General features: G+C 39.0%; 2 protein-coding genes across 3 annotated transcripts in view; one reads left to right on the top strand and one right to left on the bottom strand.

Annotated features, from left to right (window-relative positions):
* samd4a (sterile alpha motif domain containing 4A) overlaps positions 1-4,198 on the top strand; it is a 40,662-nt gene extending 36,464 nt beyond the window's left edge. For both annotated transcript variants that reach the window (XM_057343137.1, XM_057343136.1), the window contains exon 13: positions 86-4,198. In XM_057343137.1, the coding sequence (XP_057199120.1) occupies positions 86-114 (29 nt within the window). In that variant the 3' untranslated portion in view covers positions 115-4,198. The remainder of the gene's footprint in view (positions 1-85) is intronic.
* Positions 4,199-5,303: 1,105 nt separating this feature from the next.
* Positions 5,304-17,463, bottom strand: gch1 (GTP cyclohydrolase 1). The gene is made up of 6 exons (XM_057344759.1): positions 16,983-17,463; positions 12,256-12,365; positions 9,590-9,645; positions 7,479-7,510; positions 7,315-7,399; positions 5,304-7,163 (listed from the first exon to the last, which is right to left on the bottom strand). Exons 1-6 carry the CDS (start codon positions 17,356-17,358, stop codon positions 7,037-7,039), a joined length of 786 nt encoding a protein of 261 aa, XP_057200742.1. The 5' UTR covers positions 17,359-17,463; the 3' UTR covers positions 5,304-7,036.
* Positions 17,464-18,032: the final 569 nt, after the last annotated feature.

Here is an 18,032-nt window from a genome sequence, read left to right as displayed (position 1 = left end):
TGCATACAGTACGTAAGCATTCTGAAGTGTTTTATCCACAGAAAGTCTGCGGCATAACATTCTGTGATGTCGCTTGTTTCCATAGATGGTGTCGATCGAACTTCTACGATCTGAAAAGAGGACGGAGAAGGACGACGGCATGCCTGGCAGCAGGGGAAAAGGTCATCGCGAGGTCACGAGCCCCTCTGTCTACACACCCCCCTCCCTCCCCCTCCACCTGCTCATCTACCACCACAGCCAATGGTAGAGGTGGCATTCGGTCTGGGGCGTGGTCTACACAGTGCCAATCACATTTTTCGAAAGCAAGCTCAGTCACAATGACTACTGTGTTTACATTCGATTTTGGGAGAATTTTGAACATCTCAAAAGCAGGAAAACCACAGAGGGTCTTTGTGTCGGCACGGCGGCCCTCCCTGAGACCGCTCGCAACGTTCAGGCCGCTGTCAGGGAAGAAATCCAAACCAGCTCGCTGACAAGTTTTGTGTTGAGCGCCCAGAGGTTTATACAATGAAGTCACACATATTACGTAATTATATGTTGTTTACACATAATGTTGTCGAGGATATCAGGACAGTCATTTTTATTTTTGTTCAGGTGCGAGCGTTCGACGTAAAAGCTTTAGTTTCCTACGTGGCTTCATAGTTTACAATAGTGTTGTTGTTGGTTTTTTGCATTTTGTTTGTAGTTTTTCTTTCGTGCCAGCAGGAAAGCTGTTTTAGAGCACTATCAAGACAGAGACGGGTATGGTACTCCAAAGAAAAGGCAAGAGGGAATGTGAGAGGTTGAGAGATGGAGAAGAGGATGGAGGCGAGTGGATACGGGAAACAGGAAGTGCCGTAAGCGTAGGGGACTGGTGGTGTGAAGGGAGCGAGGAACGTCGCAGATGGGTTCTGACGTAAAGAGCAGAGGTCGAGGGGAAATCAGGAGGTCATAGTTTGTCTCTGAAGTCAACAGATATGAGCAGAGAGGTTTGGTTACGTGTTTGGGAGAAATGCCAGCAAATGCAAGTAGATGGAAAAGTTGAGGGCAGGTCAGAGATGTGAGCAGACTTTATTTTCTGCACTTATTTCGAGGTCAAATCGGTAAATGGAGATGATAGCACTGTCTTATTCAAGGCTTAAAGTATTTCAGATAAGTCTGTAAATTCACAGCAGGATAGAAATGTTGAGTGATGTATAAAAGTTTCTACGTAGTACAGGATTTATATTGGGAAATCTCGACATGTGGTACACTATGTCTTTATTGGACACTACATAGACATCAATGTTGTTCTTTATCGTCAGAGAACGTTACTGTAACAGATTTGCAACACTAATCCAGCAATTATTGGTCTGGAGCTCCACCTGGTGGTGAGACTAATGCATGGCACCTCTTCTGAAATAGTTGGGACTACAGTTTTCTTCAGTATTGTCTTAATATCAGCCATTAGTTAACTATGCCAGGTATAACATGTAGTTTGTTTACACTAAGAAATGAGCTCCTAGGACAGCTTTCGACTCTATACACGTAAAGATCTGATTTTCTGCATGGAAAGGGTCTGATTTTAAAAAGAAAAAGGTTTTTGCTACACTTGTTTTAATCTGGGACATTAACGTCCCTTTATGAGGGTGATTGTCGACGTTTCTTATTTAGTTTTTCCTACAATAACTTTTGCTTTTCTTGCCCTTGGTGCTGTAAATCTATGCTGAAGTCATCAAAAGTGAATTTGCAATGTGCAATAGACTTTCACAAGCAGCGCGGTGTGATGCATGATGGGGGCGTGGTTTCAGAACATGAAATAACCCCGCCCCCAATTATTCCCTCAAACGCTACATCGCCAAACCAGAGGACATTTTCGCTCGGCTCTTTTGGAAAGGATGCACCTGCCCACACCTCAAGTTTTTGTTTTTTTCTGCGCATCCAAAGAAACCAGTATTTTGACTGACTGAATATTCGTGCTCGAGCGCAGGGTTAAAGGCACTTTCACACACACACACACAGTGGTTTTATCTAAAGACAAAAAGCAGGTGTCAAGGCACGTGTACACACACGGTAAATGCGGCCTGACAGAATGTCTCATGTATGCCATTCAAAGACACTGTTTTAACCGATACGTTGACTGCGCAGCGTGTCGACCAATCGGCTTTTTGAGTTATGATTGGTTCGTCCAATCCAGTGCTTTCAAAGTGCATGAAATGCCTTAAATGGATCGGTAGCCAATGTTGCATTATAAAGCATGTTAAAGGATTGGCGTATAGCGTTAGAAACCATCGTGTGGCATGTTGTGTATTTGTACACTTGCGTCTTGTTTCGGGAGATGCACATTTGTGTATGAAAAGCCACTCATCACTGCCATTTGAATGAAAACATTTAGCTGATTCAAATGATTATTTATTCATTTTTTTCTATTATTGATGCAGAGGTTGTTGTATTCTTTAGATGTATTATTTAAGAAACCTTGTATTAACTTTGCTATGGCTGGTAACCATAAGTACATCTCAGATAACCTAGTTATTTTTTGACTTTTGTTTTTTCGACTTTATCTCAAATTCGTATCTGATAGTCAAAAGAAACTCGAGTTTCTTGTTAATGTTTTGGGGTTTTTTGCGATTGCATATAAATGCTTATATTTTGCTAACCCTCTCCCTGGATGGTGTACTTGTGTACTTTACAGAGAGTGTTTTTTTACTTTGTAAACAAAGAGCCAGTTTTGGGGGGATTTTTCTTTTTTTTTCCCGTTTTTTTTTGTGATATTGCTGTTATTTTGTTGCTGTTTTGAAAAACTTCACTTGATGTGTGACCACCTCAGCTGTTACATTTATATTAAATGCCAAAATGTATCCAGTCCCAGATCTTAAAAAGAATGCTGCTCTTATTTGGCTGTTAAAGTATGATGCTTATTCAGCTCCAAAACTGACAGCCAAAAGTCCCAAAATGTGTTCACGTCTAGATCTGTTTCAAATACGTCTCGTGTGAATGAGCTTCTGTGCTATTCAGTCCGGTTGCATTGGACTGCAACCATGCAGCAAAAATAATAGATGCTGTAACAGTGTTAACATATACATGCTACCTTGATATTCCAAAAAAAATGAAAGTAGATGTTAGCGATGATGAAGCCTTTATCGGTAGATTGTTTTGTAATAGGCTCTGCACATTGGCATATTGGAGCATATCCGATGCTGATCGATTTTATTTTTTTATTTCGTTTTTTGTTTGTTTCTTATACATGCATCTATACTGTAACAAGTGTCTTTTTTGCTTTACTTTTTGTTTTCATTTTGTTACTTTCGAGAGCCGATGTCCTGTATTGACTGCAGGCTGACGTACATATACAAATATTAAATATATATATTTTAAAACAATCATATGAAAAAAAAGTGAAAATAGAAAAAAGAACAAAAAAATGTTAATTTATATTTTAGAGATGCATGCAAGAGGCTGGGAAGTCGTATCTAAAATATCTAGAATAACTGGCAGTGCCTTTTTTTGTATTCAGACATTACCCCAAATGTAAATAGTTTTATATGGCTCTAAAATATAAAGAGAAGCAAGACGCATTGATGGTCGAAACATCAGAACATACAAAGTCCATACTGAGCTGATTTTAAAGTGCCTGCACCCATCCGTCTGGATAAAAGAAGTCGGAGGGAGTGTACTGATGGTTCATGGGAATCTGTATGCTTTAGGTACTCTCAGTGCTGATATGAAGTTATGAATTTACTTGTCTGTACAACACACAGATTTTTGTTTTCTATGTGTGTGAATGTGACACTGTGTATCCAGGTGAGGAAGAAACCGGATTTTTTTGTAATTTTGTAGATATCCTTGTAGAAAACGGTGCAACATGGCATGATTTCTTTTATAAACAGCAGTTTTTTTTACTTCCTGTTGTATGATACCCAAGGGAAGGAGTCACAGCTTATGTTACAGCTTTCTGCTCGTTTATTACAGATCTGGTTCAATTTACAAATGCTTTCACTCAAAAAAGTTCACTTTAGTCAAAAATGGAAGGATCTCTGTAATATCCTTTTATCTTTGACTGGTCAGTGACTGCTTTCTGTGGAGCCGTGTGTGAGTGAGAAAAACATGGGAGATTGTACTGTTTGTGTGTGTTGTGTATGTCCATTGAATGTGTTTTCTGTTTCATTGAGTCTGTGTCAAATGCTTGACATCTTTGTAATAACCACAGACAAAAAGTATTAAAGTATTAAAGACTGTTTTTTTGCTCTCTCATTTCAAAAAGCTGTAGGTTTTGCCCCTAGGAACTGCACGAGAGGAATTTACACCCTCCTCTCGATTTCAACCAATCAAAAAGACAGAAACAGGTTTTTGTTGCCAAGAGGCGGAGCTTTCTAAAGAGAGAAATGCTGAGTCACTCTCTTTTCTGAGTCACTCTCTTTCAACTCATTTTAATGAACTCGTATGTATCATGGGTCCAAAGACACTCACAAATGTGCACAATGTTGTTCATCACAAACACACATTACATTTTTAAACATCTGAATACATTTCAGCTATATGTATATTTGCATAAGGAGAATTATAAGCTTGTCTTTGGGCTATTAAAGGGATCGTTCACCCAAAATTGAAAAGTCATCATCACCCTCTTGTCGTTTCAAACCTGTATATATTTCTTTGTTCTGCTAAAGACAAAGGAAGATAATGTCAGTAACCAAACAGATCTCATCCCCCATTGAATCCAATAGTATTTATTTTCCCTACTATGCGAGTAAATGGGCAATGAGATCTGTTTGTTAACTGACATTCTTCCAAATAGCTTCCTTTGTGTTTAGCAGAACAAAAAAAACGTATACAGGTTTGAAACAACCTGAGGGTGAGTAAATGAAGACAGAATTTTCATTTTTGGGTGAACGATCTATTTAAGATGGTTACGTTTTACAAAAAGTGCATTTGTTAACATTAGTTAATGCATTAGTGCACGATCTAACAAAAACAATATTTCTACAACATTTCTTAATCTTAGTTTATGTTAATTTCAGCATTTACTAATACATTTTTAAGATCTAAAGTTCCAACTGTTAACATTAGTAAATGCCCAATGAACTAACATGGACAACTGTATTTGAATTAACTAATAAATGTTTAAAAAACTGTATTGCTCTTTGTTAGTTAATGCATTTACTAATGTTAACAAACACGACCTTATTGTAAGGTGTTACCCTCATTTTTACAGCATTTATTTTATTTTGTTAATGTTAGTTAATATCAGTATGTAAGATTGTAACATTGTTTAGTTTCTACCAAAGATTTCACTGTTCTAAAGAATGACAAAAAACAGCGGAAACAAAAGTAACATTTCTTGAGATTTATTTAAGCTGAAAATGACAATACATCAGTTGTACACAGCAAAATCGCCAGTGTTAAAAAGGGTCAAATTAACTCTCACAGTGTTTATATGATCCACTTTGAGAGTGTGGATTATATATACACCGTGAGTGTTAATTTGACCTTTTTTAACACTGCCGATTTTACTGTGTATAGTCTGAAATATTCGAAAGGCTCGTCGAGTCTTTCTTTTAAAGAAGGCCACATGAATAAACGCTATAGAGTTTGCAATATCAAGTCCTTTTTTCTCAATCAATCTACTGCTATGAAGTGAACATGACACTGAAACATCGTCTTCAGAGTTTACAAGCACATCAAAATTGAACTTTTCAAAATAAGAACAAGATGGGTACACAGGCAATACAACAGTATCAATAAAACCAGTACATTTTACTTTTTTTCTAAAATAATACATTTAGAAAGTTAATATTCTGCTGTAGCTCAAAACACTTATAAGAACCCAAACAGGGTAAACGTGTACGAGTAAATGTACAAAATATGTTCTACAAATGTCAAATCTTATCTCACGTTAGTTGGTAGGTTTCCGTCATGTTTTAATCACATTTGCAATGACAAAGAACACATTTATCAATACACGTACTCTATGTAGTTGGCAATCAAGCATATAATGTATAACTCTTAAAATGTGCAAAATCACAGACTGCGTTGACCTTGACTGCACCTTTGGTCATTTCACCCCACAAGTAATAAAGACGACCTTCAAAGCGCAAACAATATCGATCACATGAAGCCAGAACATTTACAAGGCTGGATCTGGTCATCACTTTAACAAACAACATCCAATTTCTGACAGCTTACAGTTTAAAGTAACAATGTTGCACGAAACATGTTAGTATGTAAATACTATAAACAACAGGATGAAATGAACACTTTGCTTTATCAAGCGTAAGAACAGATGATACTTTGAGTCTGGGCAGAAATATTGACTGATGCACAGGACACATTAAATATTGCATGAAAAGATCAGGACGGTATTTGAATATCATGGTATTTTAATAGCGTAATCATTCAGTAACCATTGTTGTGCCATGCATTTTGGGAAAAGGTACAATGGTAAATCTATGCTTTTCTGGTAATACCGTAGTAATCTTTGAAATTCCTTGGAGTACCGTGTGAATATCACGGTATGTGATCGGGTTGATCAATATCACGGTATTCTGGTTTCGCCGTAGTACCGCTACAGTATGTCTTGTCCAGATTACACCTGTAAATGTTTTTGTAACACAAAAACATGTTAAAATAAAACCCTTTCTCATGCCTCACCGGCAACTCGATTGCGTTTAATAGTGCGCAAATGTGACCCGACAGGAAAGACATGTAAACACATTTGGTTGAGTTTGGTGCTTGACAGTTTAGTGAGGTCGAATTGTGCTGTTTTATCAAAGATGTCCTGCAACGCTTCCAATAACCCCACTCGTGTCAAACATCCCCCACATCTCCAAAGAATAAACTTGTCATCTGATGAACCACACGGCACAAAACCTCCAAGACATACACACACATAAAAACACACACGCATGAAACAGGAGAGATGGATTTACTGAGGGCACCGCCCCGCAGACGGGTGGGACACTATGATACACAGCAGCAGTGTCTGTTCTGGGGGCAGAACCGGAGATGGTCCAGCGAGGCATTAGAGAAGAGGGCTGGTTCGAGTGTTTTGGCAGTGGAGGGGAGAGAACGGACCGTCTCAGCTTCTGATCAGGGTCAGGAACTCATCACGTGTCTTGGGGTCCTCTCTGAACACGCCAAGCATGGTGCTGGTCACCGTCTTGCTGTTCATCTTCTGAACGCCCCTCATGACCATGCACATGTGACTGGAGAACACAGAGAAGTTGAAATGAAACCATGTAAAAGCATGAAACACAGTACATGTTTATGAATATCGTTTTGTTTGCAATATGCATTGTACTATAATAAATGTATTATTTCGACTAATCATTTTTAAGTAATGCTGCTTGTACGTACGTTGCTTCAATAACAACGCCGACACCAGCAGGCTGTAGTGCTTCAGTGATCGCCACAGCGATCTGTTTAGTCAATCGCTCTTGAACTGAAAGAAGAAATGCATCAAAACATGAAAATGATGCTGAAATGTGTGTGTTCAAAATCACAAATAGAATTTGTGTTACCTTGCAGTCTTCTGCTGTATATCTCAACAATCCTGATGCAAAAAACATGGTATAGAATTAGAAAGCAGTACAACTTTTTCTACGAGTGAAGACAGAATTCTTACTATGTTTGTAGTTTTGTGATATTAACGTGCATACAGAACCAGAAGTTATAATCTGAACTATTTACAGGCATGAAACAGTATGAAAAAAAACATGGCGTGGAAAAGCGTAAAAAATATATATAAATAACATCAAGCAAATAGTTCATTTAGAAGTAACCAGTTTTATTTTGATGGGTGTGTGCATGTGTGGTAGTGTTGCACGGTGTACCGGTGGAACGGTAGCATCGCGATGCTAAGCTTTAAAGTCACCATGAAACGGAAGTTGCGATTGACTTGTTTTCCATATCGTGACGTGTATCCGAGTGAAACGGCTTCTGAAATTAGAACAAATCCTTCCCTTTTTGATTGGTTTGTTGCAAGTTGGGCGTGGAGAGGAGGGCTAAAAATGCCTGGCCATTGGACAGTCAGTAAAGTCCTACCTCTTTTTTATTGCTGACGTCATGTGGTGAAGAGTTGTTGTTGAGAGGGGGAGCGGAGATTAATGTTTTTGATTAAAGATTACAAGTGCAAATGAATAAAAATATAATAATGGTGTGCACGGATAAATCGTTTATAATAATCACTGCAACACTGTGTAAAACACTTGCCGCAATGCCGCTCTTTTTTAAAATGGAGGTATCGTAGTACCGTACGTAATGTTGCATATGCGCATTAACCTTCATTTGAACACTTAAATCTGCCTTTGCGGTGTTTCTCTCCTAAATTAATCCGTGTTTTTAACGACTCGGTCGAGAGAATGATTCAGTAAGTCCGGCTGCTTGTACATTATCCCGCATATTACACGGCTACTTGCCGCATGAGAAAAAAAACTGGACTTGAAATGTGAATTTGAAATATTTTATTAGCTCATTTTTACCGAATGCAGACCTTCCATGAGGAAAATCCATTTACTTTTGGTTTTAAGGTAAGAAACGACGATCAAATGTCACGAACAGGCAATCTGGTTGTAAATATAATGTCATATATGTTATTAAAGACATATTTATATTTAATTTGACAAAATGATTTGCTGCATCCGGGTTACCGTGCGTTATTAGTTTTGAGCGCGTGTTATCTGGGAATGACGAACCTGCAAATGTCGCGACTGGCCAATCAGAATCAAGCATTCTAACGCGCCGTGTAATAAAATACAAATAAAGCGCTATAAAAATAAATCTGACTCGACTTGACTATATAATTAGATATCACATATAATTTTGTAATTAAACGTAAAGTGTTGCACATTTTATCGGCGAAAACTCCAGTTATGTATTTTGTAAAACTGCCTTTTATCACATAATTAGAAACACCACATTAATTACATGTTTGCATGTGTGTCCCATCGGGTTAGGAATACTACATGCTCACTTGGGATCTTCACGCCCACTAGAACACTTGGGCCAAAAACAAGGCACAGCATCGTGATACTACTTTTTATTGTGATACTTCAGCAGGCATAGTATCGTAAGACACTGATGCGCCTTGTGTTGTTGTGTGTGTTCATTAGAAGAGAGCAGTATTATGTTTGGTACACAGTCAGTGAAAGGGCTTAAGCCACAGGTATTGGGGTCAGATTGGATCAAGCTTCTTTTTGTCACTCACACATTGCATCTAATCCTCTTACAGACAATTATTATCTCCCTGCTTCAACACAAACGCACGCAGAAGTGTCTTGATTCACAAACAACAGCCCTGAGGGAAAGACAGACATTAAAGGGATAGTTCACCCCAAAACATCCCTCATCATTTATTCACCCTCACGTCATTCAAAACCTGTATAGGAGTCATTCTTCTGTGGACCACAAAAGAAGATATTTTGAGAAAGTTGTGTCCATACAATGGAAGTCAATGGGGTCCAGTGTTGTTTGGTTACCAACGTTCTTCAAAATATCTTCTTTTGTGGTCTGAAGAAGAAACTCACGCAGGTTTTGGATGACATAAGAGTGAATAAATGATGAAAGAATTTTCATTTTGGGGAAACTATCCCTTCGGTCTCCGTTTCAGTCTTACTGGGAGTGTTGTACTTACCGTGCAAGTTTACTTAGACCAAGAACCCTCTTGTTTGGAAGATAACCTATGTGCACCTGTGAAAAACAAAACACATCAACTAAGACCAGACAAATCTAAACCTTCTGCTCTCATGAAAATAAGAAGAAAACCATTTCAGAGCGTCACAATGCTAAAAGCTCCGGGTTGTTTTGGGGGTGTTGATACGGCATTGTTATAGGTTCTGAGTTGCTAACCGGCTTATTCATTGACTATGTAACATAAGGACCCCCGCTATCCTCAATGTAAGTTTATGGGATGGTTTTAAATGTGATTTCCTGAGGAATCAAACTGTCCAGGATATAAGTTACACGTCAAAGTTCATTATTAAGGATTAAGAATATGTTTAAATTTCTATCACTAAGTATAAAAAATAGTATTAGTATGTATAATACTTCAGACACTGGGAAGCCATATGGCACAGAACTACATGATTTACACGTCAATGTCCCCCCCACCACCTAAAGGAGTCATATGGCGGAAGTTCGTGTTTTTGGTGTGTTATAAGTTGCCCATGCATGTATTAGACACGTAAAATTGCACAAATGAAAGTGTGGGAACAAAAGATGCACTCTATCTAAAAGCGAATGCTCACCCAGACCTGCCTGAAACGTCTCGTGTAACCACACCCCGGCGAATCTACGTAACTTCGTAACATGATTTGACTAAGACCGCCCAAATCTACACGTAGTTAAGGTGGGCGTAATTGTAAATCTCATTGTATCGCCTGTCAGTACAGTTGCTTTGGAACCTGATGTTCCGAATATGGTAAGAGGCGTTACATTTCCGTCACGCGCTTGCAGTATTCGACCAATCACTACGCACTGGTGAACTGGCCAATCATAGCACACCTCGCTTTTCAGAGCGATGAGCTTTGTAAAAAATCAGCGCGTTTCAGAGAGGCGGGGCAAAGAGGAGATACAAACATGCACAGTATGTGGAAAATACAGCGTTTTTTAAACTTTAAATGGTGTATACACATTGCGTTACATCTAAAACAAACAATAATATTCGTTTTAGCCGCACAATATGACTCCTTTAAGACTTACAAATTTACATTTACAAATAATCTTAATAGTGCATGTGCACTGAAATACCTATACATCATACATCCCCGCTCCCGGTCTTTCCATCTAACCTCCTCTCTCCGTCAAACTGAAATGTCACCAACAATTTGATGAAGCGCCCCGGAAAAGGTCAGCATCAACAGGCTCGCGAGGACTTTTTTCTTTGGCTCTCTGTTCTGATATGATAATTCCAGACGGCATTGAACCCCAAACTCCACTCGACATTCTCTGAAAGCATCGCTCACGCTTCACCGGTAACTCGATCACTGAAAGGCATATAGATAGCGCTTGGAAATGAGCTTGAAAGTGCTTTTTGCAGCTTAGACCGGTAGGTGAGCACAAGATATGTTCGATAAGTTTTTGGCACACCTGATCGGCTCGGTGTTTGTGAAGGACGCTTAGAGTGTCCAATTAAAGAGACTTTGAGCGAGTGAAGTGAAAAGGAGAGAGGGACAGAAATGAAAGACAATAAACGCTTGTCCCTTTGAAAGAAATTGGTGAGTCATTATCTTGTTGTAGATGCGGCGAGGTAAATAGATGAGAGGAATAAGAGGGCGCGCCGCTGGCAACAGGGAGCTATCAGCGGGGGCAGCAGCGGAAACGCCGGCATCTCCAACAGCATCTGACAAACAAAATTGCGAGTAGCGGGAAAAAACGTGTGCGTGATCAATGGCTCGGTCTATCATCACCGACCATTTGCGGCGTGAAAGGATCGTCAGTGTTTCTTTTGTCTTAAATGGCAAACACCTGCAGGGCTGTGAGCTGGAGGGAGGTACTAAATGTCAAACCCGGAGGATCGCGAGTGGGCGAATATCAGACGTGATATTCAAGATGGTCTGAGATAACTTCTGGATTTCTCAGGGAAGATTAATTATACTCTGTCAGCTTGGATGTTGACAAATCACATGACTTTTTCAGATGTTTCGTAAAACAGAAAGATTTGTTCTGTTTGTCGTTACAAAAATAAATAAGATAAGAATTTATCCTTATATTTTATTTTGTAAAGAAAACGAAGCCTATTTTGGGACCATTAAGATTGTTTTTGCATTTGTGGCAGTACAAATTTCCGTCCATAATTCTCTTAGCCATAGTAAAAAGGGGTTGCCATTACTGTAATGAAAGTTATTTAGACACAGTATTAAAACCAGGGTATGTAAAATGTATTCAAACAAATATTACCATAATATATTTAAGTAATATTAGAGATAAAGAGATTTTCTTTGCAGTCAAAATTGACATCAACAGCATTCAAATGTGTTTAATTGTCATGAATGTGACGTTAAAAAAACTCAGCGGACCTTAAAATACGGTTTATTTTCTGTATGCAAAATATAATTTCTTGTTTTTCTTACCGTTTGATTTGAGGGTGAAATATAATCCAGACTGTTCAGATGTTTGAAATAAATTGTTAATGAAATAATTTTATTAACGATGATTTAAATGAAAAGAAAATGTTTAATTTACATTAAATGCGATATAGTTTTAAATGATAAATTAGTATGTAAACTAAACATCTTCGTGAAATTGGTTGTGTATTTGTTTAGTTGCATTAGTAAGAGAAAGTAAATTGGTCAATCTTACCCGACCAAAAATAGGAACCAAATGATGCTCACACATGGAAAACATGTCAATATCCTTCACAATCACCATCTCATCGTGATCTTCATCAAATATTGCGTCATTCAGGACATCTGCAGGGAACAACAAACAGTTAAAAGTCAACATGTCATCTCACCGCTTCATTCACCTTTTCCAGAAAGTACAAAATCAAGTCCTAAACAATTTTGCTGTTGTTTCGTGTATCATTTCTCTAAGCTCGTATCGTTCTGCAAATATATCCTGTTTTATCTAGTTGTGGGTAGACACTTTCCCCTCTTTGTGGGGCTTTTTCAATTTCCTGGCCGCCTATCTCGGGGTGGGTTTCCAAGGAAACGTTTCCAACGGATTGCGAGGCTTCGGGACCCAGTTGTGATGTGACTTCCGTATATGTTTTTGGCACTTTTAGGCTGTTATTGTAAAGCAGACAAAACTCAGTCAGAAGTCAGTATTATTGAAAATCTCAATGTGTACTCAAACATTTCTCATAAAATTGACCCAAATCCAGATGATTTTACCTCTACAATCTACATTCATTTTACATCTCGACTTTTAAAGGAGAAACAACTAGACCAAGTTGATTCGTAAATGAAATGAAATTTTATGGGTGTCTGGGTTGTGCTATGTTGTTATGGGTGTTGCCATGTGGTTGCTAGGGTGCTCTGAATAGTTCAAGTCTGTTGCTGTGTGGTTACCAGGGACATCGGGGGGTTGCTCTATTGCTTTGGACGGTTGCTAAGGTGATTGCACACACTGACCCAAAATTGTACGTCTGATCACTAAAAAGTAATAATACATGTCACTTAGCAGCATACAGTGCTATTAATAAACCGACTGTATGCTCAATAAATATGTTTTAACGTGATATTCTGATGATGTTTCATGATGTCAAGATACCCTAGAAAAGATTTTTTCATAAAATAAATGTTCATTCTTATCTGGTTGAAAAACGGCTTTTGCATGTGTGTTGTTTGTGGGTTAACTACAGCAGTCGATCTGAGCATCAGACGCACTCGGCTGAATTCACCCCGAGGGCAGCAGCTGTAAAGAGGGAACTGTCATCATGCTTGTCTTAAACAAACAGCCACACGTAACGCATGAAAGGGTCTCACGTGTGACGCTGCCACCAACGAGAAGAACAGGAAATCAAATCAGCCTGTCCCTGAAGTCATCTTTCAACCCTGTGCCGCCACCGCCAACCACACTCGATTACACTCACAAACTTGCTTGGACACCAAAGCAAACATAGACTTGAAATACAATAAGTAACCATAGAAACCCGTTCAAATTGTCAGGATGTCAATGAGCAGAGCTCTGGCTAAAGGTCACCTTCAGGGCTCGGTTTGTTCTGCATCCTTTAAATAAGAGACAGGCATCCGTCCAGGCAGTGGGGGCAGGGAACAACGGAGCGTAATGATGGGGAATACAGCAGAGACTGTGCTGAGCTACATATATGATCAGCGTAAAGCAATAGCACTTGACTTGATGCGCTTATTGCTTTATTGTGCTTTCTGGAACCAAAAATAGTAATACCAAAACAAGCATAAACTATTATGAGACAAAATGCATAATGGTATTGCATAAAGCAGTGGTTTTCAACTGGTGGTTTTGACCCGAGGTTAAAGGTCTGGCGGAAATTTTAAAAAATGCATCGCTGAGCCTTGATAATATTGTTAAAATATTACATTTTAGTTCATTTTTTTAATTAATTTTGTTACTGTGTTCGGTAAGCACTTGATGTCCAATGTACAGTGAGGGAAATAAGTATTTGATCCCCTGCTGATTTTGTAAGTTTGCCTACTTACAAACAAATGAAGGGTCTATAATTTTTATGGTGGGTTTATTTTAACTGATAAGACACAGAATATTAAAAAAAATCAGGGGGAAAAAATGTTATATAAAGGTTATAAATTGATTTGCATTTCAGTCAGTGAAATAAGTATTTGATCCCCAAGCAAAACATAACTTTGTACTTTGTGGAGAAACCCTTGTTGGCAAGCACAGAGGTCAGACATTTCTGATAGTTGGTCACCAGGTTTGCACATGTGTCCGGATACATTTAGTCCACTCCTCTGTCAATCTTTAAGGTTTCTTGGCTGTCGCTCAGCAAATTGGAGTTTTAGCCTCCTTCACAGAGGTTCTATAGGACTAGGGTCTAGAGACTGGCTAGGACATTTAATGTGCTTCTCCTTAAGCCACTATTTGGTTGTCTTGGCAATATGTTTTGCGTCTTTGTCATGTTAAAGGCTCATCCATGACCCATCTTCAGTGACCTAGTTAAGGGGAGGAGGTTCTCGTCCAAGATTTTACGGTACATGGGCCCGTCCCTCAGCCCCTCAATGCGGTGAAGTCATCCTGTATACCTGTAGCAGAGAAAAAGCCCTAAAGCAGAATGTTTCCAACACTGTGCTTCTCTGTAGACATGATGTTCTTGGGCTCATAGTCAGCATTTCTCTCCCTCCAAACACAGGAGTCCATTTTGGTCTCACAGCAGTGCCAGCACTTTCGCCAAAGCCTTTTCTGAATCATTTTGATGTTCATTGTCAAACTTAAGACGAGCCAGGCGGGCCTTCTTGGGCAGGAGGACCTTGCGGGTGCTTCAGGATTTCAGTCTACTGTGGCATAGCGTGTTACCAATGTGTTACCAATGTTTTGCTTGCTAACTGTGTTCCCAACTGTCTTGAAATCATTAACAGGCTTCTTCCGTGTAGTTCTGGGCTGATCTTTAACATTTCTCATGATCATCTTTACCCCATTGGGGAAATATTGCAGGAGCTCCAGAACAAGGGCATTTGATAGTTATTTGGTATATCTTCTATTTCCAAATAATCACACCAACAGTCGTCTCCTTCTCACCAAGCTTCTGTCTGTAGCCTATTCAAGGTTTGTGCAGGTCTCCAATCTTGTCGCTGACATCCTTTAAAACCTATTTGGTCTGGACCATGGTGTTGGAGAGGTTGAACTGGAAGATACAGATTCTGTTGGCAGGCATCTTTTATATACATAACAAGCTGATTTAGGAGTACTTTCTTAAAGTGACAGGACTAATCTGTGGTCCATATAGGCACATAACCAATCTGTGGAGCCAGAATTCTTGCTAGTTGGTAGGGGATCAAATACTTATTTCACTGACTGAAATGCAAATCAATTTATAACCTTTATATAAAAAAATTTCCCCCTGATTTTTTTTAATATTCTGTGTCTATCAGTTAAAATAAACCCACCATAAAAATTATAGACCCTTCATTTGTTTGTAAGTAGGCAAACTTACAAAATCAGCAGGGGATCAAATACTTATTTCCCTCACTGTACTTTTGACATACTGATTGACAAAAGTTCAACACCACCTGAAATATTATAAACTAGAATATCATTGTCTGGTTTATGTGTCATCAGTTTGTAAATTGTAAATGTTTTCAACTATGTAAAATATTGATCTTTATGAAATTTACATAGAGTACCATAATATGTTCATGCGTCAGGCATATTATGATACAGAAATGAAACCCAAACACCAAATGATCCAAGTGGACCTTTAATATTCATTTTAATATTCATTAAAACATTTAAAACTATTGGGGAATTAATAACACAGGCATAATAAATGCAACACAACCTCACACAAACGCACTGAGATCTTGGTGTGAGGCACACTTGTGATCAAACTGCCTCAAATAGGTTGTTTAAATCACTTAAAATGAATGAAAACCAGATCCAAGAAACTACAATTTTATTGTAGGGGTGGTGAACATTTCAACCAATCGGGTCTCAAAAAAGACAAGGAGTTTCTTATCAAATGCTGTTATCATTGCACACCTCACCGTGACATTGCACATTGAACTGTGTGCCAGAGATGCAAGTCCTCTGAGGTCATCAGCGGCAAAAGTCTGCATTTTCTCTTTTTCGTATAGAAGTGCAACAGTAAAACATTCCATATGCATATGCCCTAAAATGCTGAGCAAACTAAGTCCAGATGTGCTGTTTCCTATGTGGGGCTGTAATTGGTGGGCAGAACCCCGGCTCAACCACTTAAACAACAGCCTGAGACTGACCCATGAACAATTGTGCAAGAAGTTTCTGTAACCTTCGCTTTCAGGTGGAGTACCTGTGGAGCCAGTTCATCATATTCACGTAGCATGCAATGTGTATGAGGACGAAACACTTTTAATTTAAGATGCTCGGCTGTGCATTTGACAAAGATGAATAATTAATGCGAGTTTGCATGATGATAGAACAAAAAAAGATGTATTTAATTTAGTTCAGAACGCAATTCATTATTAAAACTTGATGGAGTTAAGTAGGCCTAATAGAATAAATATGGCACTTAAACAGATAGCCTAAGTTAACTTATTCAAAGGTGAATTTGTGAAATAATTCAGAGCTTTTAGTAACGACAATAAGCGGCACGTGTCTGTTTTAAAGGGCGTTTTAGACATAAAGCTCGCGTGCATAATGATGCGCACTTTCTAGTTTTTCTGTCTTTGACAACTGCCGCGTCTACCACCATAAGCGTTGCGTTTCAAAACACCGTCTAGTTTAACAAGTTATTAAAACTTGTAAAATGTGTGTGGAATGTTGTAAAACATAACGTGAACTAAATATTTTTTCAATTCAATTTTTTCTCATCAAATGCTTGCAATCTAATAAAAGTTGCTCATAACCAACTGAAAACTTCTTAATGTACATAATAATACTAATGTCATGTAACTCACCGATGATTTTTTCTTGATAGCCCTTGGTAAAGAACTGCATGGCAGTGGCGGCTCTCCACGGAGTTTTGAGAAGTCCCTGCCGCTGCGGATCCTCCCCGAGTCCCCGGAGGATTGTCGTGTAAGCGGCGGCGATGCTCGGCAGACTCATCTCATTGTCCTCCACGCTGCGAGTGCGCTCCTCTCGCCAGCTCTCCATCACGGAGGACGACGCGGTGCTCGCGCTCCCGCCGGCACCTCCTGCGCTCTTGGGCATCGTGCTCCAGCCGGGCATTTTCACCCGCGCGTCAAAGTGCAGTCCATTCATCGCGGTGTCTGTACCTGCCGTTTCATTTTCACTTTGTGTCTGTTTAGTGCGCTCCATGTTTGCCTGAAACATACAGTTCGCCTTCCTTAGTTTCTTAAAGTCTGTTTTAAAGATACTGTGTGTTTTCTATTTAATGTGTGATGGACAGATTTTATGAAGTCTACCGGTTGTCAATCTCCGCGCAGAGATCGCAAGTTGGCACATTTATAAACATCGGTTAATCCGCGCAAGTTCCTATTGGTTGAGAGGCGCGGTTGCGTCATCCCGCCGAGTTCCAATTGGTCCAGAGACGTGATTGCGTCACGCAACCTGCGTCTAGTGAGAGCAGGTCTCCTACTGGTCGAATTTGTTTGTCCGAGTCAAGAACAAAAAATATAAAAGATCTTTATTTGTTGATAACTGGATAACCTCCCCACCTGTAATTTCTGTTTGGAACAACTTTTTTGAGAATCTTAACTGGAAAAAATCTGGTCTCGGCAGCAAAAATTCTAATTCTTTTTTACAAACGAAGTTAAAGACGTATCGTTTAAATATATGATACACAGATTTGATCCTGTTAAGAGATTTCTTCAAAGGTTTAGAGACGATATTGAGATTTCTTGTTCTTTTTGATTGAACTCTGATGAAACACAAGTCCAATTATTTTGGTCGTGCCAATACACTCAAGAGGTTTTGGAATGATGTTAAGTGCTTGAATTAAGTGTAATATTCGGCCTAACTTTCCTATATGTATGAGATGTATCATA

The sequence above is a fragment of the Triplophysa rosa genome, linkage group LG10 (assembly GCF_024868665.1).
Source record: "Triplophysa rosa linkage group LG10, Trosa_1v2, whole genome shotgun sequence".
NCBI lineage: Eukaryota > Metazoa > Chordata > Actinopteri > Cypriniformes > Nemacheilidae > Triplophysa > Triplophysa rosa.
Note: the sequence above shows the minus strand (reverse complement) of the source record. Positions and strands in the feature narration are given on the sequence as shown.